Raw genomic sequence first — 21686 nt, 5'->3', positions numbered from 1 at the left:
CCTTGCTTCTTATTATGACAGTCCTTGACTGAATATTTTTCTTATAGTTATGTTTTGCCGTTGTTTCATATCATGATGTCGAAGGAAGGACCCGAATATGTACCGAAGGTCAGTTTTTTAGACATGGCGCATCAAATCACGTTTTTTCACGGCAAACTATGTCCGTTGAAGGATGCAAGTTTTCTTGCAAATACTAGAAAAAAAAAGGTTGGAAGTTTAGTGGGCGAGCATGGCAAATCCGGTTAGCTCGTGTATTTTTGCCAGGGAATTGCTGTGTTCTGTAAACTAAATAAATTTGCCATCATTGCGGTAATATAAATAGACATGGGAAACGTTGGTATCGTTTCCTTTCCTTTTTTTTTGGTGGAGAAGCACCACCGACGGCGTAGCGAGCAGTGAGTGAGTAGTACTCGTCCGCTGGCGTTGAGGAGGGCGTGTAGTGCGGTGCGGTCGCTGGCTGGCTGGCAGGCAGGACGGCGGCAGCCGGGATCCGGGACAGGCGCACGCTCGCCGCGGCCGGTGACGGCCGTACCGGAGGTGCTGCCGGGAGCCAGCCCGGGCGGTCGGTGGTGACGGACGGACATAAATCCGGCGCCGCGAGTCCTGTGATCCTCCGGGCGAGCGAGCCCCCACCGCCTGCCACTGCCGCTGGCACGTACCGTACCACGCACGGGTCCCACCCCGCCCGCCCGCTCCACGCGTTAACGTCTGTCCGTGGCCGTGCGCCCGCGCACCGGAGCCGGGATCGGCCGCCGGCTCCGTTTGCGGTGCGCGACCGGCCCGCCCGGCCGTTCCCCGCCCCCGCTCCGGCCGTCCCCCCACTCCTCGGCCGCGACAAACTCGCATCTCCGGCCCGATACCTCGTCTCGATCCATCCCGTCCGCCTGCATTCCGCCCCACTCCCAGCCAGTTGGTTCGGCCTTTTCCTACCGTTTGCGTTCGTTTCCTTTCCCCACACCGCACGCGCCGGAAGGAACCCGGCCGCGAAAGTCGCTTTTCGAGACTTTCCCACTCACCAGGCCAGGCCAGGCTAGGGTTTTTCTTTCTTTCTTTTCGCTTTTCCGGCTGGCCATGTCAATGTCGTCGCACCCGCTTGTGCTCGTGCTTGTCCCCCCACCCTGACTGACCCACTCGCTGACTCACTCACTCACTCGCCGCCCTCTCTTCCTTCCTTCCTTCCGGAGCTTCCACTCCCGGCCCGACGACCCCGACCCAATGGAGGGCCCGCACCCGCTGCCGCTGCCGGAGCCGGAGCCGGAGGCGGGGACAGAGGAGGCAACAACCGGCCGGCGGTGCGGCCGCCACCCGGACCAGCCCCTCACCGGGGTCTGCTCCGCCTGCCTCGTCGAGCGCCTCTCCTCCGTCCGCAGCCCCGCCCACCCCGAGATCCTCGAGGTCGCATCCTCCTCCTCCCTCCACCCCGACGCCCCCTCCGCCCCCGTCCCCGGCCACGGCGACCAAGAAGACCAGGGCAAGCTGCGCAAGACGCTCATGCTGCTCTTCCAGATGGACGACTCCGGCGCCGCCGCCGACGGCCAGGGCGCCACGCGGCCGCCCGACGCCAAAGATCCCGGAGCGTCGGAGGCGGACCACCCCGGAGGAGGCGGCGGCGGCGGCAGGAAGTGGAAGGGCGCCTCCTGGCTCAGGGCGATCCTGCCCAGGCGGGGGACGCGGCGGCGCGGGACCAAGGAGGAGGAGGAGGAGGAGGAGCCCTCGCGCCCGTCCGGGGCGGTGGATCCCCATCCCGGCGATGCCGGCGGCGGGCCGTCGCCGTCGCCGCCACTGGTGGAGCGGAGGGCCAGCTTCCGCCGCTCCTGCGAGTGGATGATCTGCCGGGAGCCGCCGCCCGGCGGCAGGGGAGGCTCCTCCATGGACCCGCCCCGCCACTCCTGGGACGGGTCCATGGTCGGCAGGGCCTTCGCCTGCTCCTTCGCGTGCCTGGACGAGCCGCCTGATGGCGTCACCAGGGTCAGGCAGGGCAATGCAGAGGAATCGGCCAGGGAGCGCCCTGCTGCCGGGGTTGCGGAGAGCAGGAACGGGGAGCATTCTGCCGAGATTGCAGCAGAGAGCAGGAATGGGGGGCATTCCGCCGATGTGGGCGGCGAGGGGCCGAGGTTCAGAGGAAGGAGAAGCTGCAGTGACGCCAGCCCGGAGATAACTGTGGCGGCCTCAGGTGTCCGGCGCCGGAGGTCCAACAGGTGGAGCAGGGTGTGGGATCGCAGCATCACGAGTCCACTCAAGGAGTTTGTGAGGAAGGGGGAGCACGCTCTTGATCGGTCCTTCTCGGAGTCAAGGAGGGAAACCCGGAGGTGTAAAAATGGGGAGACGACAGACATCGAAAATGGCGAAATTCAGCATGGCCGCAATGGGTCGGCAATTCCAGGCAGAGCAAGCCAGAGCGCAAGCAGAAGATCGCAAGCTGCCGCGGCTAACGGGGACGAGCAGAATTTCCGCACCGACTGGCTCAAGAACAAGGAATGCAGGATCGGCAGGAGCAGGAGCGTGCATTACACCTCTCCTGGGAACTTTGATAATGGGATGCTACGGTTTTATCTGACGCCGATGAGGAGCAACAGAGCCGCAAACAGGGGGAGGAGGAGAAGCTCTCGCTTGTTTACGAGAGGACTTTTTGGTTTTGTTTGAGTGGCTCAAGCTGAATTCTAGCAGCCCATGCCATGCGTTTTAGAAGATGGCAGCAGCACAAGCAACTTTTTCTTCAGAATCTACTTGGTCTCTTAGAACTGGCTAACTCTGTAAGTTGTTCAGCAGCTACATTCTTTCTGCAGTACATTATTAAGCCCAACGTAGAGTCAGGAAGATTTAGCTTAAGTTGCAGATTTGCTGCTCTGTTCTTTTAAGATAAGTATTGCTTATAGATGGAATCTGGACTGTGGTGTGCAGATTAGTGTATCAGGTGTAATTATTTACATTGATAATAATATTCGTATCAATTCTTCCAATCAGTAAAGGTATATGGTATATACTGTTCTAAACATGTTACATGTTGCTGCCTCCAAAACATATGCCATATGCCTATCTATGGACAAGATCACAAGCAAGAGAACTTTCAGCTGCTGTGTCTTATTATTGGAAATAGCCACATATGGCCCATATGCTAGACAACTTACAGAAATAAGGGAATAAGCTGTGTATGAACTTTCCTGCTCTGCAACTCTTGCACTTCTTTTGTTAGTTTCTGTTTCCTATGTTTTGAAGACTGACCGTTAACCCCTGGTCCATGCTGTTCATTGCTCTATAAATGACATTGAGGCTGCACTGGTGTGGTCCTTACCAAAGACATGAGAGTTCTCAATGGTGGGGTCCTTGTGCCAAATGATTCCATATGTATCCCCAACTTCAGTCAGTGTATTCACATCTTTTAACTTGTCTAGATAAGGATAAAGTATAAACCGATTGTCACTCCTGTATTTTGTTTTAGTCTAGGAAGCAGGCATTTGAAGGTCTTGCCTGTATATGTTTGCTCTTGCTAGATCGGCTAGCTATGTAGGGCCACCCCTTGTGGACATTTATCTGTTGTTTTCTTAGTGCAACGCCTGAATTATGATCCTTGAGAGTCCAGACTGTTCAATTCTTAAACAGGCTGAATATTTGCGATGGTACTTCATCCCTATCCATCATCGCCAATGTAAAATACTGTTCTAAACTTGTAACATGTTGCTGAAACATGTAAGCATATATCTATCTTTGGGCAAGTTCACGGAGCATTTTAAGCTATAGTTTTAGGTAGCATTAGGAAATAGACAAACATACAGCCCATATGCTACAATTTACTCAAAAGAAGGCAATGATAAGCTGTGTATGGACGTTCATGTTTTGCAACTCTTCCTCTTTGTTAGTTTTTCGGTTTCCTATATTTGAAGACCGTTAACACATTGCAGCCACTGGTGCATGCCCTTGGTTGCTCTATAAATGGCATTGAGGCTGCACTGATGTGGTCCTTACCAAAGGCATGAGAGTTCTCAATGGTGGGTCTCCTCTCCTTGTGGTAAATGATTCCATATGTGCCCCAACTTGAGTGCATTCCCATCTTTTACTTGTCCAGATAAGGTTAAAGTGTGAACCACATCTGCACTCCTGTTTTATTTTTCGTAGGAAACGGAAATTTCAAAGGCCGGGTTGCATATGTTGGTTCACTCTGGCTAGACCAGCTATGGCCATCAGTTGCGGACTTTTAGTATCTGTTGAAGTTCCTTGTTTCATACAAAGATTTCAGACTGCTGTGTTCTTAAACAGGATGGATGGATGGATACTGTAATATCACAGATCTGTTGCTCCCCGTTTAATGATTTGTGATTGTGATGATACCTTGTTGCCTTCTCTTTCATCGTATAGATATATAAAGTGTGTACAACTTTGTACTAAGACATTTATTTTGGGATGGATGGAGTAATCTGGTAAGTTGTCTACCAAGGTTTTAAATAGTTCCGGCAGCAGAGAAGTAGCATATGAATGTAATGGAGCTGGATGAATCAACAGCTCGAGGTTTTGATGGATCAAATCAAAGGTGCGCTTTGTTCTGACAGAATTGTTCGCTTCTTGGTACGTACTCCCTCCGTCCGTCCCAAAATTAGTGTCGCGGTTTTAGTTCAATTTTGTACTAAAGCCACGACACTAATTTTGGAACGGAGGAAGTAAGTTCTAAGCCTCTAAGGCTTGTTCTTGCATGGTCAACATGGAAGATTCAGACATCGTTTGCCTTTGGATCTGAATAAAAAGAAGTTTGCTACTGGTACTAGTCGTTCTCGTCAACAAATGCGGGTCATCTTTTTCTTTGCCGCTACGCCCTCCGTTCCAAAATAGATGACCCAACTTTGTACTAACTTTAAAGTTGGGTCATCTATTTTGGAACGGAGGGAAGTGTCAGTGAACGTGTGCAACATGCAATTTTGCATCTTCCACTCGCCCTTGGACTATAGGAGTGGGTTTGCAGACTGGAGAAGCATCCCTCTGATCTGCAGTGGCCTCCGGCTCACAGTGTTCCATTTCGTTGCTCGGACGGAATCTGGACGAAGCTGTGCAGATTAGTGTGCATCAAGTGTAATCATTATTTACATTGATAATAATAGTTGTCTTAACTCTTCTGCTAGTCTGAACATAATTACTGTTCTAAACTTGTAACATGTTGCATATATCTGTCTTTGGACAAGATCACAGTCCAGAGAGCTTTCAGCTGTTGTGTCTTATTATTAGAAATAACCACCCACATATGGCCCATATGCTGCAGTCTGCACAAAGAAGGCAATAATAAGCTGCGCATGAACTTTCCTGCTCTGAAACTCTTGCCTTTTGTTGTTGGTTTTGTGTTTACTACTATTTGAAGACTGACCGTTAACCACTGGTCCATGTCGTTCGTTTCTCTATAGAAATGGCACTGAGGCTGCACTGATGTGATGTGGTCCCCGACTTCAGTTCAGTCAGTGTACTCCCACTTTTTTCACTTGTTAGATAAGATATCGTATTCTGTTTTTCTGTCTAGGAAACAGAAATTGCATATCTATATGTTGGTCCACTCTTGCTAGACTTTGAGTATCTTTTGAAGCTCCTTGTTTTCATACTAGTGCAACACCTATGAAATTATGATCCATCGGAGTTCAGACCGCTGGAGATTGTTTTTTACAGCGATCCAGGTTTTACTACGCAATATTGGATTGCACTCCACTCGCCCCCCCCCCCCCCCCTTCCAGGCCCTTTTTTATCGCCGGCTCGAAAAAATCGGCCCAGTCGCCACTAGAAGCCCAAATTTCGCTAGTTAGGGCCGAAATTGGTGACGGCGAACCCAGGCCGAACCCGTGCGCGCGCGCGCGGGGGGGGGGGGGGGGGGGGGGGGGGTGGGGGGGGGGTGGGGGTGGGGGGGTGCCCGCGGGCGCCGGGGAAAAACGTTTTTGGCGCGAAAACTGGTGGACCCGCCGAGTCAGCGACTGAGCGACGCCGAGAATCTTCGTCGTCCTCATCGCCTCGGTTTCCCGCGGGAATCAATGCGAAGGCTGCAGCCGGTCAGCCTTCCATTGATTCACGGGCGGCGCAGTGAAGGCGCGCCGCCGCGCGTCCCGCCCCCTCCCGCCACACGTCCACACTACTGCCACCCTCCCTCGCCGCTGGCCGCACACTTGCCTCGCCACAACCTCTCTCTCGCCGCCGACGCCCCTCTCTCCTTCGCTGCCGACACCCTCTCTCTCTCTCTCCCCGTCCCAAGCCGCGACCGATGGTCGAGTGTTTCCCCGGCGACGGAGCGGCGGCCAACGGCTTCGGCCGCCGCCACCTTCACGAGTGGGAGGCGCGCCTCCTCCACGAGGCGAACTACCCGGCGTTGCCGGACATGCGTGTGTCGGGCTCGTGGAGGCTCAGGTCCCTGTCCCCCCGCTGCCGACCGGCGCCGAACGCCGCGACGAGATCGCGCGCATTCAAGCATCCCTGCCGGAGGAGGTGCGGCACCTTCCGAAGTACGCCGCCGACAACCACGTTTTGTGGACGACGTACTTCGAGCACCGTCACGCCGAGCAACTCGCCTCCACCAACAACGTGGCGGCGCCAAGGGGGCGCCACAACGCCGTCGGCCGCCGCCTGTGGTGGGGTGTCCCCGGGCGCACGCTCCACGCCGTCCTCGAGCACCTCGAGGGCGGCAACGAGCCGCCGTTCGAGCACCCGGCGGCCACGTTCTCCCGCCGGAGTGGCAGCTCTTGGCTGCCGAGGCGCATGGCGGGCGCTTCCTCCTCCTCCTCCTCCTCCCGCTCCTCCGGCACGGCGCCGCTCGACACCGTCAAGGCCGAGCCCCTGGAGACGCTGGAGCGTCGGCGCAGCCGCGGCGGCGGCCTCGTCATAAACGAGGGGCGCCGCCAGCCTTCCCCTTCTCCCCGCGGCCACCTTCGCATGGTCAGGCCGAAGAAGGAGCCGGCGACCCCCCCCCCCCCCCCCCCGTCGTTGTGAAGCAGGAGCAGGCCGACATGGCCACCGACCTCAAGACGGGCCTCAAATGGGCGCGGGATGACTACGTCCGGAAGGAGATGGAGCGCCAGCGCCGCGCCCTCGAGGAGATCGCCGCTTGGCGCCGCGGCCGCGACGAGGGGGGCGTCATCGTCCTCAAGGACAGCGATGAGGAGGCGCCGCCACCCACCAACCCCGTCCGCCAAGGTGACCCAGGACAGGGCTGCAACAAGGACGGCGGCGGCGACTACACCGCCTTCTACAAGCTCCTCGGCATGCAGTAGGCTGGGGGCGGCATAGTTTTATTTTTCTAAGTTTGTTTTATGTCTTTAATTTTGTAAAATATCAATGAAAACCGCCTGAATTTCGTCCAAATCTAGCCGAATTTGTATTTGAAAAAAACGACGTCTTGGCCCATTTTGAGGCGGTGATTGGGAACCCGAGCCCCCGCCCCACCCCCACGCTGAAATTTTCGCCGGTTCGCCCCCAAGCAGCGATATTTCGAATCCGTGGGGGACCGAACGAGTGGAGATGCTCTAAGAGCCACCGAATTTCGTTCGTGCCGGATGTAGAGAAGCTTGAAGGAGCAAGACACCTTATTCAGTCCATTCAGGATATGAACGCCAGAGACCAAGGGTGTTGGCACAGTCTGTTTCCTGAAGGCCTTTAGCAGAAGCTTGTTCCAGAGATGATCGATGATGGGTTCTTAAACAGGATGGATATAATTAACATCACACATCCGTTGCTCCCCATTTCATAATTTGTGACTGTTCTTGAAAAAGGTTTGACTTAGGACAAACCCAGAAGCTCAAGTACTTTGGAACAGAGGAAGTGCTTCGCAGGTTTATTGTTTACATAATAGTATAAACCAAGAACCTTTGTAAATTTGATTTTTCATTATTTGTTTTTGTTGTTTTTAAGCACCCATTTATGGGTTTGTTTTGGCACGGTTTCCGCAGCAACGCGGGTTGGGCATTATGCGCTGATACTCAAAAGAAGTGAAGTGATCTGGAGTCGAAATTGATGCACCATATCCGACTGCATACTGACACTACAAAATCTCTACCTGTCATTCACAATGAATTTTTTTGTTCTTCAAAATGATATTGTTGAAGTATATACTATTTATGTTCCACAATAAAATGAAAACAATTTAGTGATTTTTTTTAGAATCACCGGGGGAGGAGTCCTTCACCTGAATATATTGCTCAAAGTGGCCATAATGCCAGGAGAGTGATCCAGTTTATGAGGAAAACCGGATCGAAAACCTTAACACATTGACCCCGTTTATGAGGAAAACCGAAGTGAATTTATTATAGCACCTGAAAAATATATTTCGGAGAAAGTTCATGAAAATCTAAATCTAATTGTACGTCTTTCATCAAGGATGCTAGGTATATGGATTCATATGTTTCACTTAAACATAATACACGTTTTATAGTGGTTGAGAAAAATAAGAGCCATTCATCGAGAATAATTGAATGACATATAAACATTTTTTTTTGAACCAAAGGGGTTTCCCCTCTGCCCTAACTTTTACTAAAGCCAAGGCAAAACCACAACACAACCGTTTCACAGCTCTCGTCTACAAGCATCAGTAGCCGCAACAGATTATTACAACATTCATAGAGTCTGCAAAGTAGATAGGCATGTAACAGGAATACACTGACCAGCAAATAGACCTATCAAACACCACTACGGATAACCAGGCCAAGCAATCCTAAGGAGCTCCCCTCAAGATGATCGGGGAAGCAGCGCAACTTGAGCATCGAACACAAAATCTTGCATTGCGAGATCGTAGCAAATCCAGAAGAGATGTACCGCAAGCTTCGTCATTTTCGGCTCTTAAATTATAAGCTACTCCCTCCGCCCCACAATATAATATGTTTTTGCAAGCTGTTTCAGCTTGAAGCTTGGAAAAACGTCTTATATTACGAGACGAAGAGAGTATTTTTTGTGATGGGCATGTATAGTAAACTAGATACAGAAGGCCTCTCTCTGTATTCTAGTTTAAGCGGAGACTGCAGTGCAGCGCCGGAGCGGAGTCGCGCACGCAAGAAAAGCCACCGTACCCACCTCAGTTGGAGCCACGAATTCTTTGGGAGAAGATCATAATAAAAGGAAGGCGACTCCCACCCAGCACGCACCGTCCCTCTCTCGCTGTCGGCCTTCTCCGATCGAGCACTCCACGCACGATCCGATGCCAATGGGCTCGTCTCCAGCTCCAGGTAATTCCATTCACCAGCGCAAACTTGAGATGCATTGTGTGATTGGTTGAGGTTCCTTCCTGCATCGATCCAATCGTGAGACCTTTTTGTTCTCTCTGTATACATGGTTGATCCATCCATGTTGTGCCAAACGGACCACGGCGTACAGACGATGCCATCAGGCAGCATCTGCTGGACGTGGACGCCGACGGGCCCAAGATACGGGTGCGCGGGCTGACGCTGCGGCCGCCGGGGCCCAACGGCGAGCAGACCGTGCCCGGGTCGGACCTGGACGTGCCGCGCGGGGTGGTGATGGGCGTCATCGGCCCCAGCGGCAGCGGCAAGTCCACCCTGCTCCGCGCGCTCAACCGGCTCTGGGAGCCCGCCCCCGGCGCCGTCACCCTCGACGGCGCCGACATCTGCGGCCTCGACGTCCTCGCGCTCCGCCGCAGGGTCGGCATGCTCTTCCAGCTCCCCGCCATGTTCCACGGTACGTACCTACGTACGCATCTGCCATTGAAATTACATGTGGGGATCAAGAGACCGTTGACTTTACATGCTCGATCTGTGGCTCTGTCTGATTACTCCAAGAAAGAAAGAGACCTCTGATCTGAACGATCTGCGCTGCTGCAGGAACGGTGGCGGACAACGTGCGGTACGGGCCGCGGCTGCGCGGCGAGACGCTCACCGACGCGCAGGTGCAGGAGCTGCTGGGCCTGTCGGACCTGGACCCGGCCCTGGCGTCCCGGCCGGCGTCGGAGCTGTCGGTCGGCCAGGCGCAGCGCGTCGCGCTGGCCCGCACCCTCGCCAACGAGCCCGAGGTGCTGCTGCTGGACGAGCCGACGAGCGCGCTGGACCCGATCTCCACGCAGAACATCGAGGAGGCGATCGTCCGCCTGAAGAAGACGAGGGGGATCACGGCGGTGATCGTCTCGCACAGCGTGAGGCAGATCCAGCGGATCGCCGACCTGGTGTGCCTCGTCGTCGACGGCGTGGTCGTGGAGGTGCTCGCGCCGTCCGACCTGTCCCAGGCCAAGCACCCCATGGCGCGCCGCTTCCTGGAGCTCAGCTAGCTGAATGTTTGTTCGTTTGACTTTGGTCGCCGACTACATTGTTCAGGTGTCTCGACCTTGCTTAATTTGGACATGTCGCTTCAAATCTTGCTACCACACTTGCATAAATTTACTTCGCTATCCTGCTGTCAATTTTTTTTTACTTCACTATCCCGCAAAAAAAAATTTACTTTTCTTTTTGAGATGGCATAAATGTATTTTTGGTGTGTTCTGAAGACTGGTGGAGCGAGAGAGGATATTCTAGCCGCACCGGTTTCTATCGGTGTCCGGCTAGCCAATCAAAATGCGTCAAATACTCACGTACCCTTTACCATAAGAAGTAAGTATTTGATTTATTTTTGTTATTATCTCTGATTTTTTTCTAGGACCCATCCACTATTTAGGGGTTAGAACTTTATTTTTGTACTATTAAAAGTTAAATACACTACAGGTGCCCTAACTTGTCCCACATGGCCAGTTTGGTGCCTAAACTTGAAAAATACACAAAAATGGTGTCGTAACTTGTCTAAACGTTCAAATACGGTGCCTCTAGACTATGCCGCCGTATCAACTGCCCTTGAGGCATGCCTGCGTGTCGCTGGGCCACATGTCAGTGGCTGCGGGCGCGTTGTGAGTTGTGCATGTAGTTTTTTTTAAATGCCCCTGGACTTTAGTTAATTCTTACAAAAAATCATTACAGGTGCTGCACGCACACTGTTTTTTTATGGGAACGCGCCTGTACTTTAATTAATTCTGACAAAAATATAAACACAAGTTGGCATGAAGGGAATTCGAACTACGGACCTGCTGGTTGCCTAACAAAACAAGCGGACCAAGAGGCAACACTTTGGTTTACATTTAACTGCTAGCTAGCAACTTATATGCACGGTTCCACGTATCGCTTTGCACATGTTTTCTACAGCTTTTTTGAAGTACTGCTTCACTTTTTTTCCGAGTGAAGTTCCTGTTTAATTTTCATGATACATAAATTTTCCCATATGAAAATAAAATAATTATCAATATGCAATTATTGTTGATTTTATATCTTTATTCTATTTTCATTATTGTGTACCTTGAAGAGATAAACATGATTTTTTTCTAAAATTTATGTGGACATAAAAAGTTGAACGTATATTAAAAATTATTCTGTAAATTTATGTATCCTCATTGAGCACCATAAGCACGGACAATTATTGTGTATCTTCATTCTATTTTTAAAATGCACAATTATTTAAAATTGACAATATTGTATTTTAAAACTGTTCAACATGTATTAAATATTATTGTGTGACAATAATAAATTCTAGAAACGTACTAACATGTTAAGCGTGTTTGTAGAAATTTAAGAATAATATTACACAATATTATTTTAATAGGCATTCAACATTATCAAAAAACATGGTGAGCATTTTCTAAAATAATGTGAAAATAAAAAATGAACTTGAACGTGAACGTGTATTTCAAAAACTGCTCACTTTGTTTTTAATATACGTTCAACTTTTAATTCCACATCAATTTTAGAAAAAGTTCATGTTTATCTCTTCAAAGTACACAATAATGGAAATAAAATAGAGATATAAAATAAACAAAATTTCATATTGATAATTATTTTATTTTTTCACATGGAAAAATGTATGTATCATGAAAACTAAACAGAAACTTCACTCGAAGAAAAACAAGACAGTAACTTGGAAATAAATAAAAATAAAATCACTCCAGTAAAAGCATATGCAGAGCGATACGTGCAATCATCTATATAAACTGCTTGCTGATAATTAAGCGCAAACCAGACTGTGGCCACCTGGTCCGCTCGATTGTCAGGCGACGAGGATGTCACATGTTCGAATTCCCTGCACGCTCGCTTCCTGGTATTTTTTGCGAGTATTACTTAAAATCAAGGGGTATTTTTGCGAGAATTGATTAAAATCCAGGGGCATTCCTGTAAAAAACACGCATAGCTCACAGCGCGCATCCAGCGCCTGCAACCACTGACATATGGCCCAGCGACATGCCAGCATGCCACGCGGGCACTCGATACGGCGGCATACATACAGAGGTACCGTATTTGAACGCCCAGACAAGTTATGACACCACTTTTGTGTATTTTTTAAGTTTAGGCACCAAACAGACCGTGCCGGACAAGTTAGGGCACCTGTGGTGTATTTAACTCTACTATTAACATATTTTATTTTTTTCATTCACGATCCATCCACGCATATTTCTAGTTTGACTCTAAAATTTGTGCGACTTTTAACTTTGGAACAATGATTTGATTTACAATGTTCATGACATTTAAATCTTTAAACAAGATCAATCTTGGACATATTTTGAAAAGGTGTAACTTCAATTTTTGAAAAGGTAATGAAATTTATGTGAAATCTGAGATAAAACATTAATGAAGCCGGAATGAACGAAGAATGAAAGCATGCAAAGGAAATGAAACGAAACCATAATGAAACTTAAATGACCAAGATGAAACTTTAATGCAATGTGAAATGCAAAAGCGAATGTAATGAAACATGAGAACATGTAAAATTGTGATGACCCATATCAAACCGTGATGAAAATATGTTAGCATGCAACTTAATGTGCTCTTGGCACAAAGGTAATAGAATGCTAGTATGACGCCACGGGGACTCAGGATCTCCTGCCTGGGCAAGAAAAAAAAACACGTTCCTAAACCATGAAAGATAATTTAACGAAATGATACGAAAACTTATTTGAACACTCTTAACACTGAAATAAAACCTGAATGAAGTAAGTAACACGTGATAAATTAGTAGAACATAAATAAAATTCGAATGAAACAAGTAAAAAAATGATAGATTAGTTTCATTATAGTTTCACAATTCAAATTTCAAATTATTTCAAAATGTGTCCAAGACTGATCTTATTTTGAAGGTTTAAATACCATGGACACTAATATCCAAACGGATGACAGATTGGATCTTTGTTCATATAAATGATACAAACTTGAAAATCAAACTAAAAAGCATAGGTGAGTAGTAGCAAAATTATTTTCTCGCTCCAAACATACTCACTAGTCACTTACTATCTGACCACCAAGTTAGGTGTCCCACACGCATAGAGTCGGTGAAACAAGGTAGATGAATAGCAGAGAGAAGATGGCATTTTGTATATGTGTATAGTATTACATTAAAGGGTATAGCAATTCACAGATTATTACAGATACGGATCCAAAAAAAGGATGGATGGTGGGATTGTATCCGGAAGAAACCGACACCATTAGAATTTCATTTCACTGGGTGGAAACCCTTTTCTACTTTCGGGCTTTTTTTTTCTACTCTCGTCCTCTAGTCGTCGCTGTGAGGCCTGATGGCCCCTCTTGCTTTGGCTCCTGTTATTCCTACTTTCCATGTTCGTCGGTGGTGGGAGGTGTGGGCCTTTGGTTGGCTTCGGCCCGTGATGTGTCTACTTCCCTTGATCGTGTCGTGGTGGGCCTCATCCGGGATGCTCGCGTGTGTCCTCTAGCTTTTTTTTTGAGACAATCTAGCTTCCTTCGGGTTGGTGCTCATCGCCCCTCATGGCCCTCCCTCCACGGCTTGGGTGACTCCCGGTCCGACGGTGTTGCTCGACGACGTTGCATCTAGTCTGCTGCATGTGGTGTCATCTCATGGCTGATGGTGGTTTTGTCTCCTCGGTGTTTGTGCTTCAGCTGCTATCACCGTTGTTGTCATGGTATTGGAGTTAGGATTGTTTCGTAGCTTATTGGTGCTTGGGCTCTTATTACGGCGGATGTTTCTTGCTTTCATGCCTTGCCATGCACTCCCTCCGTTTCGAAATAACTGTCTCAAGCTTAATACAATTTTGTACTAAAGCTAGTACAAAGTTGAGACACTTATTTTAGGATGGAGAGAGTACTACTGTTTCAACACGATGGGTTTTGTTTGGTCGTCTCTGGGGCCCGTGTTTGTTCAATTGAAATTTTATGTTTGCGGTTGTTCAATTGAAATTTAACAAGGAAGCGAGCGCATGTAAGTGATAAATAAGCAATTTTTCTTCAAAGTGTAGTTTAGATGATAGAACCATGCCATATAAAAGTCAATAATTTACATCATGAACTATGTGTTACAAACTTACTATTTTCTTCGATCCATATTACTTGTCACTCGAACTTATATTGGTCAAGGTCAACATGTGGATATTTATAGGGAATATATATAGAACGCAGACTTCCGTATACAATACGTATGCGAATCTCCAACTAATCAGGAAAAACGCAGAGCTTGGTGTGGTATGACTATGAGTCTACGACCAAATGAGGGTCACTAAGTTTATTAGTTAAGCACCTGCGTCCTTAATTTCCTTCTGCCAAGTGTGAACCGTGGGAGAAGCTGCTCCCAGTGGCCAACGACGTCTTCGCCCGGCTGAGCATCCGGCGGTACCCAGCGGCCCGGCACTTGCCGCGGCTAGCCAGCAGCAAGCCGCATATGGGCGACGCCGCCTTTGGGATCTCGTCCCCGCCGGCACTGCCGTCGTGGTGGTGGTGGTGGTGGTGTCCGTGGTCCATCTGCCACAGGATGTCGAGGAACGTGCCGACGTCGCACGGCAGCGCGAGCGGGCCCTGCGACGCGTACCCGTACTCGCGCTCGGCGTCGTCGAGGAGCCGCCGGAACAGCGGGTGGTTGGCGCAGTCCGTGCGCACCACGAACCGCTCACGCTCCGGCCCGACGTACACCGAGAAGCACCCAGCCACAGACGACGACGCTGCGCCGCCGCTCCGGCCTGTCGCCGACTTGCACCGCTCCAGGGTCCTCAATACGAGGCTCCTCCTCACCCCCTTGGGTGTTGCCATGCGTGCCTCCTTTGGTCACCGTGCACAGAGCGGTCGGCCTCTATACTACTCAACTGAATGAAGATCGAGCGCTCGCCGCTTTGCAAGAGGCTCGGCCTACGCACTAGGCATTTATAGGTAGGTATTGAGGGTATTGCAAAGGTTAGGACATACTTGTTCCTCAGTTCAAGGAAAACAAATGCCGTGACATGCATATTTTATCCCAAATGATAAGTGCCACACGGATGACACGAAGCAAACCACCCTGACGTATTTTACAACTGAAGTTAGTATACAAAAAAACTGAAACTTGACATCCGAAAAGAAATTTATCATTCTTACAACTAAAATTGTCATACTCGCGTCACTAAACTTGTCATAAAAAACGTTTGGAGTTGCCATGTGTTTATGCCATACGTGTGGCGCTAATCATAATCATTTTTTATTCGATCGTCAAAGATTTTATCACATCACGGGACAACTGTAGCAGAAAGTTTATGGTCCTTCTCGTTAGCGGTATTCTAGAAACAAAAAAATAGGAAAAAGTAGGATTAAGATCTCATGGCCTATTGAATCCTAGAAAAATGAGAACACAATAATGTTTAACTAAATTTGTTTGGGCACCAATGCAAAACACTAGACCTTTTCGAAATGACTAAGGGCATGCCATCATAGTTGTCAAAGGAAGTAGAGAAATCTGCCATTTGTTTAGACCGGATGGGGGGATTTATCCTTTGGCATTGCATGTAATGTAAATCATAAGAAAAATGATATGGTTTCCAATCCTACAGACTGAATAAGCCATGTCAGAAAATTGGAATCCTCCGAAATGCTTATATAATTTGTTATGTTGTGATCCAAATTGAAGTATGAAGATACATGCTAACTTTTGACGAGCGAGCGGAGTGAGGCTTGTCGCCAGTAGGCTTGGGCCGAAGCGGGGCGTAGCGGTATTGACCGAGGTCACCTGTGTTATATATATCTTTGTAAACCACCGCACGAGATACGTTGATCAGTTGTAAATCCTCGATGTTTGTAACCTTCCCCGATATAGTGAAGATTTGTTGGTTGGCGTCCGTGGTTTTCCCCCTTCATGTTGGAGGGGCTTTCCACATTAGAATCTCGTGTTTCCTATGTTGATTTCGTTCTTCGTCGTTTGATTAGCCTGTTGTTTCTCTAACATAATTACATTGAATCAACAAGATCCCCAACTTGCGGGCTATATGCATAATAAGATGTACACAACCCAAACATACAAGCTCGACACACAGATGACACATGGCTCAGGAGGTATCATGCTGAGTTTTGGATCGTCACGACCTCATCGGAGCGAATATCTTTGCATAGGTGGGAACTTCCGCCTGGTTATGTCTTTGTCTTCCGGTGACAACATGGATTAGGACTTGCGATCCATATTCACATGATCACTTCTCAAAGGAGTGTTAGTCATTGTCCCTTCCTCCTATTAGTAGTGGAATGTGCGGTTGCGCCAGTAAGCTAAGAACAAGGGTGAAGCTAGAGTAGAAGCCCATTAGGTTCAGCTCCGTTGGTTATCCGTGAATTCTTTCGGTAATTGTCAATGTTAGAGACTAACTCAGCAGGCATTTGATGGGCTTAGGGTTTTTTGAACCATGCATGACGCCTGCATGTGCAATATTAAAGTGAGAGGAGTGAAGGTTTACAAGCCCAGAAGCAGTCCAAAAAGCTTACAAGAACACTACATATTAGAGAGGAAAAGGAAACGGACCATGAAAATGACCTGAAACATCAAAACTACAGGGGAGGGGGGGGGGGGGGGCGATGCCCTGAACACGACCTAGACATCAACTAAAAAACAAACTACTGGAAGAAGAAACACCCTGAACTTGCAACAGCCCACTGCTCTGCCTCAGAACCCAGCACTTCGTTGGGTTCAGCTAAACCCGACACTTCTATACCAGTTCTGCAGGAATCACCACGGGCGGAGGGGGGGAGGAGTTCCCCCACCTAAATATATTACTCGGTAGACCGCCATTTAGGTGGGTCGGGTTTTACAAATACAACAAGGGGACCACTGTCTGCCCCTAGGGTGTATTATCATGTTGTTTGTAGCGGTTGGCCTTTATTTATTTTATTCATCTCGATGCGGTAGTAAAGTTGGCATTTTACCCGAAAAAAATACAACAGGGGCAAACAATATTTTGTATGTGGAATACAAACACAACACATTGACATTGCATTAGAAAACTATGCTCAAGTCAAGTGTGTACATGTGTACCAAATTGTCATCGCTGCATGCTTAATGCCAGTCGTCCCCATATTTTTATTAGTTAAAGCATGCTGACGAACTCAATCAAACTCAGTTGCTAGACACGCGGCGGAGCATACAGTCTACAAGAGTCCTTTGTAATTTGGCTAATCAGTCACACAGCACATCGGCGTAAGCGTCGTTGTCTGATGTATCATAATGTGAAAGGTGTTAATCATTGTTATCTGAGACCATAATAATTGCATAAACTTGTTTCTCCGATAGTTCAAATGGAAGTACGTATGACTACTGCATCTGTTTAATTTAACGTTTCCCGCTCCACATATTTTAGTTAATTAAGCGCATCTTTGCTGATGCATGGGACGACCCCGCCTCATTCTGAGTATTATCTTACTTCTTCCCTTTGAGAATGTCAAGACATATTTTTAGTTCAGGGAGCAAAGAGGTTGTGAGAGTGAGATAATAGTTGAGCGAAATGATCACGCCAGCTTGCGTCACTATCTTCAGCACAGGAAGATGTAAGTTAGTGCAGTTGTTTACTCACAAATGTAATTAACAAAATTGAACTAACTGCCTTAGAGAAGCTCCCAGCGAATGGGAAAAACACAAGCAAGCTTACATCACATGATTTGGAATATGATTGAATTACAGAAATATATGGTTGATTGGAATAAGACGGATACCATGCTGAGGGATATTCGTATCTTCCTAACCCAACAGCATAACGAGACTTGGTTAACATTAACTGAATGATCACAAGTATCTGTGAAGATCCTCTACAATCTATTTTTCTGAACACTGATTGGAGTGGAACAGAGTGACAGCACTGTACTTAATCAGTTTGAAAAGATGGGTGATTCATCCCTGAGAACTCTAGTTTACTCTGACCTCAATTTGTTTCCTTACTTAATAGTGTCAAAGTTTCACTACATCAATCCTTAGTTGCATCTTCACCAGATGCAACCTACACTGGGACACTAGGGCATCTCAAACAATGATATGTCGTCGTTGGTTAGCTCTTGCCACATCACCTAATTCTTACATAGAGGACTAATATTTAGGAGAGATGGTTCATTATTGGTAAAACTTTATGACATAGTCTGCAAACCAATAAACAAAGAGAGAGGCAAAGAACAAATGAGAGAGAAAATAAAAATATATAATTATAGACTAGTGTCACATTCAACTTATTGGAATCGATGCATGTAATAGTGTTGATTGATGACGTGGTTGACTATAGAGACATACTTACATACAAATTACTGAAGATGCCCTAAAAAGGTGAGGGTTCATGCGTACATGTAACTCAAAGCGGCTCCTAAGCATTACCGCTCATGGTACAAATTAAAGACGTTCACATCACCAGCATCACCCATGAACCACGCTTTCACACGCCCCACAAGGCTAGGGATTTGTAGCATGCAGGGGCGGAGGCATGCATCCCCCATTTTCTTTTGGCTTTCGATTTTCATTTTTTCATATCTTTTGAACTAAAGTCCAAATTAAATTTCATTTGCATATTCATATTTCTGGTAACCAGGACTTTCAAATGAGATCCATTTTGAATACGTTTTGACGAGTTTTTAAAACTTCGTTAAGTTTCAACTTTTGAAACTTGGTACGAGCGACCGACAAGTTTTAGAAACTAAAACTTTTTAAACTTATTATGCCCACGCGCAAGATCCAATAAATTTGTGGATCGTGAGGAAATCGGGCAGCCAACACGACTAAGCAGCTGCGTGCCCCTGCGAGTTCCCGCCACACGAAAACCCTCAATCACGTGTTAGTATTGATAGAGACGGGGATAAATCATGAATCTGATCGACAACATACTTTTTTTTTAGAAAAGGAGGATGTACCCCCGTCCTCTGCATCTGGACGATGCATGCAACCAATTTATTAATTATTCACAAAGACCATACAAGGTGATACATCAATAAGCCTGAAGCAACCATCTTGGCAATGCCTGTTGCTACTCCTATCCCCTTGATGAAGATGTGTCGAATGTCCGTCCCTAATACCAAACAAACATTGCATCAAAACCTAACATCTAAAGCCGGATGCCCAAGACACTACCTGGACTGGGTCACACACCGGTCCGGCACACTCCCAATGAGCACCGCACGCTGCAAGGGCCGTCACCTCCATCTTCCATCGATCCATCCTCAGAGCAGAACTGATGGACAAACCTTGCCATGCCTCTCTGCCATCGACGCCAGATAGCGTCGTCTTCCTGCGTGAGTCCGCCAACCCGCATCGGACGCCGGGACTCCACTGCGCCACGCTGCCGAGATCCGTCGGCGTCGATGCATATGATGAAACACCGCTCCACCTCCTAATCCAGATCGCCGCCAATGCCCACCCAACGGTGTCCATAGTCACACAGCTCCCAAGGCGGCGCCTTCAAGAAGGGAACGGCGCTGAAGGCGCCGTCGCCACCCACCGCAGTTAGGGCTTTCACCCGGGAGACAAATGACGCGGTGGAAGTAGAGGCAGATCTGACGAGCGTCTCCATGGAGAACAAAGCGGCGCCCTCGGGCATCGCCTCCGCCGCGGCCGAAAGGTCGACTAGGGATTTCTCCCGATCTGAATCCCCACCTCCAGCTCCGTCCGCATCGAGGATCGGCAAGTCTTGCGACCCAGATCCGTACTGAGAAGCACACCTAGCAGGGGACGAAGGCTACAAGGCGTCCCGATCCAGATCAGGCATCTCCGGGCGAGCCCAACCGCCGGTGTCCCGAACGGCCGGAAGGATCAGACGGAACAGCCAGGTCCGATCCATGGGCTTACCCCGGATCGCCGCACCGGCTGACCACGCAGAGGCAAGCTCCTCCGAACGGCAACATACTTGTGTGTAAATTTGGGTAGCAAGTTTTGTACACTGTGGAGAGGAGTCATGTCCCTGATGGTCTACAATCTATTTTTCAAAACATTGATAGGAGTGGAACAATGATAGTAATGTATTTAATCCGTTTGAAAAGATGAGTGATTCATCCCCGAGAACTCTAATTTACTTTGATCTCCATTGGTTTCCTTATTTATTCGTGTCAAAGTCTCACTACATCAATCCTTAGTTGCATCTTCGCCAGATGCAACCTACACTGGGACACTAGGGCATCTCAAACATTTATACGTCATCGGCGGTTAGCTCTTGCCACATCACCTAAATCTAATGTAGAGGGTTAATATTCCGCAGAGAGATGGCCCATCATTGGTAAAACTTTATGCCATAGCCTGCAAACCAAGAAAAAAAAACAGAGAGACAAAAAACAAATGAGAGAAAAAACAACAATATATAATTATAGACTAGTGTTACATACAACTTATTGGAATAGATGCATACAATAGCGTTGGTTCATGATGTTGTTGTCTATACAAGACATAGTTACACCAAACCATTGAAGATGCCCTAGAAAAGAGGGTTCGCACTCTTACTTGTACACGAAACTCACAGTGGCTCCCAAGCATTACCGCTCAAGGTACAAAGACGTTCACGTCACCAGCACTACAACGCACCACGCACTACATAGCTCTTCAATTCGTACATTCAAGCAGAGCCTAACAGAAAATAGAGCATGTGCGCATATTTGACCGGCGAGGACGGGATGGCGGGCGACATACGCGACAGATCTCCTCGCCGCTCGATCCATCACGTTCGACGTCGGCGAGATAGTTCTCCGGCACGACGCACTTCGCCTTGTCCTTTTCAACGGGGAGGGGAGCATGGTGGATGCACGTTTCCTACGGGAGGGCGAGATTATTGACATCGGCCATATTGTGCCGTTCCCGTGTTTTTTTGCCAGGGTTTGGGACAGGATTCCTGTGACCTTGGCGGCGCCGGTGTTCGAGCCCGGCGGCCCATCACGTCATGATGCACCGGGGGGGGGGGGGGGGGTGCGGTACACGGTCGCGTCGCACCGAGGAGGTCAAACGACCCGGGGCTGTTGGGTGCGGGGCCAAGGGGCGGTACCCCACCACCCATGGTGGATGTTTCCCACGTGGACGGAGATCCGGGCCGCCATGAGAGGAGCGACACGGGCACTACAGGTATAAAATCCCAAACCCTATCGTCCTCTTGACCCGGCGCCAAAAAACCCTAGATCCAGTCCTCCTTCCTCCTTCCACTTGTGGCGTGGCAAGGTTGGAGGCGACGACTAATCATTCGTGGAGGTTGCGGCTTCCTCGGCGCGGACTCCAGCGATGGCTGGTGGCGGGGGGCGTGCCTACCGTGGCGACAGCGTCGGTGCCGGGCGGGCTGACTGGGGTGCAGGGCGCTTCGACCGCGGGCGCAACAAGTTCTCCTGGAGGAGAAACGGCGACGAGGATGACCACTCCTCCTCCAACACCGTCCAAGCTGCCGGTGTTGTTGATCGGTGGGAGGCGGCAGCGACGGGTCGCCAGGACCCCAAATCTAGCGGGGTGCAGGGCGCTTTGACCGCGGG

At 48.8% G+C, this 21686-nt stretch overlaps 3 protein-coding genes across 3 annotated transcripts; 2 read left to right on the top strand and 1 right to left on the bottom strand.

The window, feature by feature from the left end:
• The first annotated feature begins 1073 nt into the window (after nt 1–1073).
• On the top strand, nt 1074–3000 carry LOC109783664 (uncharacterized). The gene has a single exon (XM_020342258.4). It carries the CDS (start codon nt 1216–1218, stop codon nt 2641–2643), a length of 1428 nt encoding a protein of 475 aa, XP_020197847.1. The 5' UTR covers nt 1074–1215; the 3' UTR covers nt 2644–3000.
• A 5525-nt stretch (nt 3001–8525) lies between these two features.
• LOC109783663 (protein STAR1) lies at nt 8526–10354 on the top strand. The gene is made up of 3 exons (XM_020342257.4): nt 8526–9170; nt 9319–9639; nt 9783–10354. Exons 1-3 carry the CDS (start codon nt 9143–9145, stop codon nt 10220–10222), a joined length of 789 nt encoding a protein of 262 aa, XP_020197846.1. The 5' UTR covers nt 8526–9142; the 3' UTR covers nt 10223–10354.
• A 3621-nt stretch (nt 10355–13975) lies between these two features.
• LOC109783653 (auxin-responsive protein SAUR50-like) lies at nt 13976–15182 on the bottom strand. Its single transcript, XM_045227262.2, has one exon. It carries the CDS (start codon nt 15015–15017, stop codon nt 14520–14522), a length of 498 nt encoding a protein of 165 aa, XP_045083197.1. The 5' UTR covers nt 15018–15182; the 3' UTR covers nt 13976–14519.
• Nucleotides 15183–21686: the final 6504 nt, after the last annotated feature.

Source organism: Aegilops tauschii, chromosome 4, assembly GCF_002575655.3.
Source record: "Aegilops tauschii subsp. strangulata cultivar AL8/78 chromosome 4, Aet v6.0, whole genome shotgun sequence".
NCBI classification, from domain to species: Eukaryota; Viridiplantae; Streptophyta; class Magnoliopsida; order Poales; family Poaceae; genus Aegilops; species Aegilops tauschii.
Note: the sequence above shows the minus strand (reverse complement) of the source record. Positions and strands in the feature narration are given on the sequence as shown.